Here is a 9,908-nt window from a genome sequence, read left to right on the forward strand (position 1 = left end):
AAGCATAACCCAGCCCGAAGTTCCAATATGGAAAAGAAAATTTCCCAGATTTTGAGGAATTATTCAGCAAATTTTGATAGATATGTTGACTTAGATTTCATCAAAATGACACTTTTTATTCAATTTCTTGATGGATTTGATTCTTGTTTCTCCCAATTCCTAATTTCTCATCCCCTCTGAGCACATATGCACCCAGACACACCTGCTTTTCCCTGATGCAGACAACAAAGGAACTTTTATGGGACACTGGCAAGTTGGTTTGTAATGTAGATCAGCAGGTTCCTATGTAAACATGCCACTGAGCAGTTACAGCTGTTGCCCTCCTGGCTTTCTCACAGTCATATCCCCACTGTAAGAATAGAGTACAGGAACATATGTTGTAAAATTGGCTGCTAGAATCAACATGTGAGTAGCAAAAGAAGGAAAACTGTCTTGCAGAAAGTGAGAAGATACGTATTTCCAGGCCCCATACCACATGAATCATCATTTAGACTTAAGTTTAATCACTTTTTAAATTATTTTTATTTTGTTTTATTCAGTTTCATGAACAGACGAGTTATATCTACAAATCCATATCGGGGAAGCACTGCCAATGGCTACGCCTGTCCAAGTGGAATGGCACTTCATTATGATGATGTTCCCTGCATAAATGGATCGGTAAGAACTGAATTTGCACAGAACAAATGGTTTGCATGTGTTGAATGCATGGACATCTGAAAATTATATTATCTAAAAAGCCCCACTGGGCAGTTTCCAAATGAACTCCTGGGGTTTTTTTGGTTTTTTTTTTTTTTGATTGGAGGCTGCAAACTTATCTCACACCTACAGAGTATTAGGGATGTGGGACATACTGTTTACATTAACCTGCATGTGAGCCAATGTGCATTTAGAAAGCAGTTGCCTGTTGATGACTTGTTGCCAAGTCCTTGTATATAATACTCACTTGAGGGAGTACTTTTTTAGATTGTACTGGACCTGGCTAAATTAAGGACTCAGTTGTATCTGGCACTTTTTGGTGTCTGTTAAAAAACACAAAACCCAAACACTTGTCAGACCCTGGGGCTGCATTCCTCATGACAGCAGGCACTGCTTATCCTAAAGGAGAATGACAGTGGTCACTTCCATCTTCAACTGCAGAGCTGATCATAGACACGTGTAATAAGGTGCATGTTAACCCATAGCAATATGTGGTCCTCAGGAAGATTTACAGAGGAGCTTTAGCCTGTATCAGCTCTTAATTTGGGCTGCTTCACAAAGGTCCTCACTTTGGCCAAACTCAAGAGAAATACAGAGTTTTGAAGTGTGAAGGTGACTGCAAGTTCAGTCGTCCATCACGTCTTAGTAATGTCAGAAAGATGGTAGAAAGTCCCTCTTTGGACAACATGTGACCACATGTGTGGTGATAGTCTGTATGTGTAGTTCTTGGATGTGCTTGTGTCTTTGTATGAGTAGTGTACTGCTACAGCCAGGATGGATTAAAGAAGGGTCTTTGGCAACCAGGTTGGTTTCTTTTAAACTAATTGAATAAATTGCTGGAGTATTGTTGTTGAGCTTTCCATTTTTCTGAAAAGAAAAATAGAAAAAAAATTATGGAATGGCCTGTAGCTATTTTAACTGATTAGCTCACGGTAATAGTTCTCTGGCAAATAAAATGTAACGCAGCATACCAGGAGCTGGTATTCACTGGAAAGACATATAGCCTGAAGAAAGAAATAAAAAAAAACACAACAGAAAAAACCCTCTGGGCCTCTGCTAACTGTTAGGCCGTAATACTTTTAACAGTTTATGTACCAGATGTAACCCCACAGATGGATCTGTGTAGACTGTGAGTACCCCCCTGTTAACACAGTCTGCTTGTGCCCCCTCAGTGCTGGAGTTAACAACTGAAGGTGCAGTCTATGAAACAGCAAGGGTGATACAGTAGTACCAGTTTGCTCATGCTACGGAAAATGCACACGCTGTGAGCCATGTAATGCAGCGCTTCCTTTCCACACTGTGTCCTCCCCTCGTTCTAAGTAGTTTGACTCAAGTGTAAGCAGTAAGCATACGCTTGCTGAACACTGAGGGCTTCCTACGGTCAAGAGGATTACTGATGTTTTAATTTCACATAGGAGGTTCTGCATGGTGTATTGTTTACTAACTGCCAAAGTGTATGTGTTGCAGTGGGAACCAGAAGATGGCTTTCCTTCTTCTCGTAGCAGGAACATTGGAGAAGAAATGCTTTATGATAACGCAGGCCTGTACGATAACTTGCCGTCTCCAAAAATCTTTGCGCGCTATCCGCCAGCTGACAGAAAACCCAATAGGTTATCTACTGACAAACTCTCCTCTAACCATTACAAACACCCTGTCTCCTCCAATCTGTCTTCTGCTCAGTCTGTCACTAATACCTCTGCTGTGGGGAGGGGATCTGGTTCACAGGTACCGTACTATTTAATATCTAACAAAGCTTTTTATTTCTTGGCTGTGTCTGGTTGTTATCTTAAGGCGATTGGGCTATTCCAGTCCCTCAGTGTTAACACTGTAGTGTTTGGAATTTAGTCATGAGCCCACTGCAAATGAAACAGGTTTGCAAAGTTGTAAATTCTGATGTGGAAGTATTGGCACCCGAACTGGCTTTCCCCATGAGTTGATGATTTACAGATTGTGGGTAATAACAGAAAAACAGACGTGACCTTCCAAACTTAACCTGAGTGCATATCTAGCCACCTTCCGCCTCTTTAAGCAGTGATGACTTCAAAATAAAAAGTGAAATATGACCTAGCTGTGACAGCACATTTGCCTCTAGAATTTCCCTAATAATATGTGTATTGTATATACCATGGTTATATATATTGTGAATATACATTTATATTATATTTATACTAAATGATATTGTGTATTGCATGTATATACCATATTTAAATTATTGCCTGTTATTTTCTTCCCCTAAAAAAAAAAAAAAACTAAGCCTATGTCTGTGCTGCTTTCTGAGGGTGGCCTGAGGCTTCTGGACCTTAGCTGAAATGCGAAGGTACAGAGAGGAAGAAATCCTGTGTGCTCAGCCTCAGTAGCAGGCAGGCAGACCCCAGCAGTGGGGCAGAGCAAGCCTTGCTCACAGCCACACTGGGGACCTTGTCCAGAGCCCGCAACCAGTCTCTGAAAACTGGTCATTGGTGTAAACCTGTGAACGTATCAAAAAGATGGGTGGTTTTCAATCTGATCTGAAATGGCACAGTTAGATAAATGTTTCCCTTGTATGACATACCTGTTATATTGCATGTTAACTCACTTAACCCTTACAAAAATTTCATATAGGAATATTAGAATTTTGGGAAGTTGCAGAATCAGAGGTAGACCCGACCAAGCAGTTGCCCTCATCCTCGGATGAAGCAGCAGGCTTCTCATGGCAGTTAGTCCTCAAAAGCTTTGGGAAGCAGGTGGCCAGAGCATTGCAGACATATGCCCTGGGCTCTGCAAAGGCATCCCCTATGAAACACTACGTTTAGTCAGGCCAGTGTCACTCTTCCCAGGGTTCAGTTCATTGCAGGGGAGCTCTCTATTGGACCCCCTTGGACATCAATTTTGCTGCTTCGGTATTCTTGTGAGCTTGTCTGGCCATTATGAGAGGGGTTTTTTAAGTAAGAAAAACTTTTCAGTAGTAGCTAGAGGCTGTATAAGAGGAAATCGGTATGTTAACTCCTAACATTAAAAAATGTATAATAATTATATCGTTTTTTAAAAAATAAATCTGTGCACCACAAGGATGGCAAGGTCATACACTAAATAAGAAACAGCGTTGAATTTTTGCATGGAAACCCTGTCGGGTTGGAAATTAACTCTGACAAACCTGTGTTTAAAGAATCTTTACTGTATAAAATCATCAAAGGTCCAACTTTTCTGCCTCGAATTGGCTTTCTTAATACAGTAAATGCCAGCATTTTAAATAACTTGGAGACCATGTCAACACCAGAGATGGGGAGGGAGTTCATTCCCTTGTTACCCTGTGGTTGCTGGTGTGGCTCTTGCTGAGCAGGCAGCTGTCAGAGATGACCTCTGGAGGAAACGCCGTCTCGAGCTCAATCAATGCACTCTGTCTGTTAAGGCTTTCTGAGCAGGCGGCTTTTTGTCCAGCTTTGCCCTTGATGAAAGGGTGACTGTAATGCCAGTGGCACAGGAACAGCTGGAGCCCATGCGTACTTTTGTTTCCAAACAGTTTAAAGGCAAGAAGCCTCCTGCGACTGCTAATGGGATCACCGGAAAAGGGAGAACTTTAAATAGCCAGCCGAAGAAATCTGAATCGGTGTCATGCGTGAAGCGCACCACATCCAGTAAGTATCTCTCCTCACTGCTGCGTTGCTTGTGAGTGGAGTCATGAGGATACCCAGAATAGCTGTCTTCTTAGCAAACAATATAAAGAACCACTGTGGTGGTTCTGTGGCTGAGAGGCTGAGCGGGAAATGCCCACCAAGACTTTGAATGGGAGATACTGTGTGCATCAGTGACTCAGTGGTACTTCAGCTGTGCCACAAGATGAAAGGATATCATATGGAGAACGAAAAATATGAAACATGGACCCATGGCTGAAAAGTCATGAGGATAGTAGGACAAAAAAAAAAAAGAGTAATGATCCTTCATTTGGTGCTAAGAGTAATTCTGTATTCCTGTTGGAAGAGGAGCATGAGGAGCTAGGAGAGACATGAGAGCATGATGGTGCTGAAAAGTGGGCTTACTCTTATCACTAATGAAAAAGGTATAACAAAATTAGTGAAGACAACCACACAGCTCAAAATATTCCTTGGAGAGAGGAGATTTCAATTGGTGAGCGGCACGTTCAGAAAGAGGATTCTTTGGGGCGGGTGGATTACCTCTATGAAATCCCTAACAGTGAAGGCCTTGTTTAAAGAAGAGAAGACATAAAAGAGCTATAGTTATGATTTTTAAAAACATGCAGTCAAAAGCACAGCTTCTCAGCTTCTTCTAGGGAAGGAATGAATGTGGTTTTTTAATGCCATGATAAATTTTTAAAAAGCCGTGGATTTAATGGCAGCAAGAGAAATTGGGTTAGATTTTAGGAAAAAAAGTAGATATCTTTCTAACCATGCAGGTTAATTGGTACTGGAATAGACGGTTGTGAGAGTAAAGGCATCTCAGTTACTAAAGACCAACTAAAACTGGTTTGACAATTAGTTGTCAGGAATGTTTCAGTGTCCTTGAGTTCGCCTTCAGCTATGCAGACAGACAAAGTGATCTGTTAGCTGACCTATTTTCTTTGAGTCTGCAACCGGAGCAAAGGTACAGAGGGGGCTGTGATATAAATTAGACCAGAGATACATGTGAGCCATGAAATGAAAGCATTTATGTGGGAAATTAAAAAAAGAAAGCTCTCAAGTATCAAAAAAGTGAGAACATCTTTGTAATCTCTTATGTCAGGTGAGAAAAGATGCGTGCTTTAAGCACTTGAAATAGGAATGGAAGCCAGCCAAAAGGCACACACGTTGATTTTTCTCTGACCCTTTCCAATTAAAAATCAAGGGTTCAGAGCTAAAGAGGAGCCTCCTTTTCTTCCACTGAACTACATAAAAAAACAAGGCCTGTTTTCAAAAGCAGTGTGCTAGAAAGTAAGTGGTATTTCTCATCTTCCCCTTATAAATTTAGAGAACAATCTGTCCCATATCATTTCTGTAGCTGTGCTGCAGAACTCATTGGGAATCATGGACCTTGAGACAAAGTCAGTAGAAGAGGGAAGGTAAAGTGGTTTCTCAAACCGAGGCATGCTTTGTGTGATATTCACTTAGGGAGTAGTTTAGTTTTACCATTAATTTTAACAGTAAATTACTATAATCCAATACATACAGATGCCGAGCAGTACAAATACGGCAAGAATCGTGTGGAAGCAGATGCAAAGAGGTTACAAAGCAAAGAAGAGGAGCTGTTAAAGAAGAAGGAAGCACTTCGGAATAGGCTGGCCCAGCTCCGAAAAGAAAGAAAAGATCTGCGTGCTGCCATTGAAGTCAATGCTGGTATGAGGTCCTTTTATGTACTGAATTTTGCCCTGGGTAGGCTTAGTTATCCAAATAGCTTTGTATTCTGTGCTGAAGACGTCACTACATGAGGTTTGGTTTTGATGCTAAAGAATCTGTAATGTCTGTATTTATTTTCAATATAGACATAAAATATAAATATACATTTATATTATAAATATGTATAGGCTTATACACTTATGTTGCATACGTATTTTATAGGTGTGTGTATATATCTGTATATACAGACATCTATGAAATGACACTGATGGGGACTTCAGACAAGCAGAACATGGGAATAAATTTACTGTGACTGGCTAATTACATTTTCTCAATGAAAAAAATAACTAAACAGTAGTGATTTGAAAATAGACTAGAAACCTAGGGAAGGCATATGAAAGAAAGCATTTGATTTCTGTTGCTCAACCTTTTACATGAAAAGTGTTTTTTGCAAAGTATGTAACTTTTTTGTGATGTCACTGCTTCGTAGATACCTGTTCCTTTCTTTCAAAAGAAAATAATTTCCGTAAGTGTAAATTTAAGCTTCTTATTGAAATAATAATGTTGTGGATGACAGGCAGGAAGACTCAAGTGATTCTTGAAGACAAGTTAAAGAAGCTGGAAGAGGAGTGCAAGCAGAAGGAGGCTGAGCGTGTAAACCTGGAGCTAGAACTGACAGAGGTGAAGGAGAGCCTTAAGAAAGCGTTGGCTGGTGGCATCACACTGGGCCTGGCTATTGAGCCCAAGTCAGGAACATCAAGCCCACAGGTATGCAAATCCATTAAACATGCAAATCCCAGTACTGTGGGCTGGGAGTGCTCTGCCTCTCAGCTCCAGTAAAATGAGTGGGAACTGAGAGTTTTCAAAAGGTTTATTAAGCCCAGGAAATATGAGCAGAACTAAATGCCTTTCTATGTTGCTTGCATCTACATCCCGTGTACTGTCTACAGCACCCTGGAGCAGGTAGACATGGCAAGCACAGGCAGTGTGTTAGGATAATGCCCAAAAGCTAATGCCTCATTGTCCACAGCGATTGTAAACAAAGTGCTCACCCCGAGACATTACCCCATCCCAGGGAGACTTAAATGCCCAAGTCATAATGCAGTGATGAAGTCTTTCTTATGCCAGTCCCCTGTCCGTCACTGTCCCACTTTGTGAGGGCTGCATCTCACACATTCACAATGGAGCACAGTAGTCCTGGCTTATGCTATAGATCTGTGTCAGAAGCAGCCATCAGGAGGATCAGAGAAGGATGTATCTTTTCCTCTGGATGACGCAATGTTGTTTAATCACAACGCAATGTTCGTTTAATCAACGAACTTTAACTTTCATCACAGAACACACACCTTGTTTTTCTTCTTTGTTCTAACCTCTGTTTCAGTTATCCATTGAATATGGTTTCTTTAAAAAGAAAATTCTGCCATTCTAAGTCTAGGTAGAAAATGTTGCCCATATTCCCCCTCCTCACTTGGAGGAAACTCAATGTAGGCTTTTCACTCTTCGTTAGTCTCCAATTTTCAAGCACCGAACTTTGGAAAACTCTCCAATCTCCAGTTGTGATACCAGTGATACTGAATGCTCAATACCTGTGAACAGTGCAGCAGCTCTGAAGCGACCTCCCTCATCAAATAATTCCCCATGTCGAGGCCATGTCCTTCGAAAAGCAAAGGTGAGAAGACTCCTGTCTAGTTTTCTTTTTCTGTCCCTTTTTTTACTTGCTTAAAAAATCCTGTTTGCTTGTGGAAAGACAGAAGCAGAAAAGGAGAGGGGGAAAGACTGATTCCTGTTGCTTCTGTGGGTGAAATTTAGCCTTAAGAAGAGAATGTGCTATGTCTACATTATTTGTATTACTACATAAATACTGCTGATTTCAGGGAACCGTTTGCATAAGAATTGGTAAGTAGTTTGGAAGATGGATTTGTCTCTACTCTCTCATTCCGTGTTTTTCTCTGTTCCATTATGGATTTAATTTGCGAGGTGAGTGGTCTGTGGTGTAGACAGTCCATCTGAAATTAATAAAATTACACTAATCTGTGTAGCAGAGAAGTGGTTAAAAGAGCACTGGATTAGTAAGTGTTCTGAAGCAGCACAAGATTGGGTCTGATCTTTGCCAGCTGGAGCTGGTAAAGAACAGAATAGTTGTACGTTATAATACTTGATAATATGTTGTGCAAGTATCTACTCTTAATGTACACTTCAAGTAGAAAATGGATTAGTTTAGCTGCAAATACCAGGCACTACAAGTTTGCATTCAGCCTGGTATTGTTACAGCCTTGTATTGTTACAAGTTGTTGTAACAATACACTAACTTGTATTGTTACAGGTTTCTGTAATTCAGTTTTCTGATTTTCTTGCTGTAGTTGAAATGAGATTTGCATGACCATTCTTCTTGGCTAAATTTGCTAACGACATGAGCATGTGGGAAGCACGTACCCAAAGGGGCAGCAAGAGCGTTTGCCCAAGCTTTTGTTCGTTTAGCAGTCCACTGCTAATTGTAATTATAAACAATGATAATCATAGACATTTGTCTTTCATGCAGTCCATTTCTTTTTTTTTTCAAAACAATGAAGTATTCTGTAGAGGGATATTTTTTTTAAATAATTTTTGTTGCATGTCTTCATTGATGATGTACATTTACAGTGACTGAACATGAGCCTGCCACCCAAATGGAGTAGAGAGATAGTGAAAAATCATCATCTTAACAAATTATTTGGTTTTCTGGCACATACTAAGCTCTTCATTTTCTCCCCCCACCCAGTCCCTTCAATCTCTCTACATTGCCTAGGCCATGAATTACTCCTCCTGGTACGCCTTATGTGAGGTGAGAGCTTTCTCACCTGTTTTGTACCACCATTTCCCCACCCTTCCCATGGACATCAGCTGCTTTGTCTGCCATTTAACATGGTTCATTTAAATTCAACTATAATAATTAAACTCAATGTAATAGGTTTCAGTTCTACTTAACTTTGAAGTCTGCTGCTTGTGTTTCAAGCCTGAAGAAGGACTCATAATCTGTGTATTCCAATTATACCCTAATTTGTCTTATAAAGATATCATCTCTAACTCTATGCTTTGTCTTAGATTTGCATGTTAGCGCAGGGAATGTGATCTACCAGAGTACAGTCCTTACACAAGGGAGTGCGGATTTGTGCTACGTGCTAGACAGATACATTAAAGCCAGCCATTTAATCTTTACAGCTGGAGAAACCAGGGTGCTATAAAAACCTGAACAATTTTGGTGTAAAGAATACCTTCCAGCTGTAATACATTTTGTATGCTCAGCATATACCATACAGGAAAAACCCTGCTGGGTTGTTGGATATCACTGTGCTTTGGATGGCACGATACGTTTGTCAAGCCCTTTTGTAACAAGAGGAATCTTGGATATAAGATTAGGCTAATCAGTATGAATGTGGAGCTACTAAGCTTATTTCCCATCCTGGGATAAAACAACTCAAAGTATCCAATGCAGCTTTACAGCATTTTCCTAAAATCTCACACACTACATATTGAGTGAAATTTTGCTGAATTAGTGCAACCCAAGCTGTACTCGGCCCATTTGCAAGGAGCCTCAGCCAAAGCCTGCCATCAGGTATGCATCTGCAGCACACCCTGCTTTCAGGGGAAGTTAACTGCATATGTGCGAGGGTGGAATTTGGCTCTCAATTCTTTTGGCCTTTTGCAGTTACAAGTGAGCCCAGGCCTTAGAGATGCGGTTAAAGAAAGGGCATCACACGTGAGTATCCCAGAGCAGAACTCACTTGGCTTTCCATGCATGGATGTCAGTGCAATACGTGGGAGTGAAACGGATTTCACGTCTGTGCTTGTGCTTGCATCTTCAGCAGCTGGCAAATCTCCCAGTGTTATGAGGGAGTTGTATAAGCATTCAGAATGTCACTTTTTTCC

At 40.7% G+C, this 9,908-nt stretch overlaps 1 protein-coding gene across 1 annotated transcript; it reads left to right on the forward strand.

Moving 5' to 3' along the window:
• Positions 1-539: 539 nt before the first annotated feature.
• LOC104490421 (actin filament-associated protein 1-like) lies at positions 540-7,671 on the forward strand (the record flags this gene model as incomplete). Its single annotated transcript, XM_010132699.1, has 6 exons — positions 540-657; positions 2,164-2,421; positions 4,196-4,310; positions 5,838-6,002; positions 6,580-6,770; positions 7,510-7,671. Coding segments are annotated over 6 exons (1,009 nt in total), but the record flags the coding sequence as incomplete, so codon positions are not given.
• Between the last annotated feature and the right edge of the window lie 2,237 nt (positions 7,672-9,908).

Source organism: Buceros rhinoceros, unplaced genomic scaffold, assembly GCF_000710305.1.
Source record: "Buceros rhinoceros silvestris isolate BGI_N320 unplaced genomic scaffold, ASM71030v1 scaffold44853, whole genome shotgun sequence".
NCBI lineage: Eukaryota > Metazoa > Chordata > Aves > Bucerotiformes > Bucerotidae > Buceros > Buceros rhinoceros.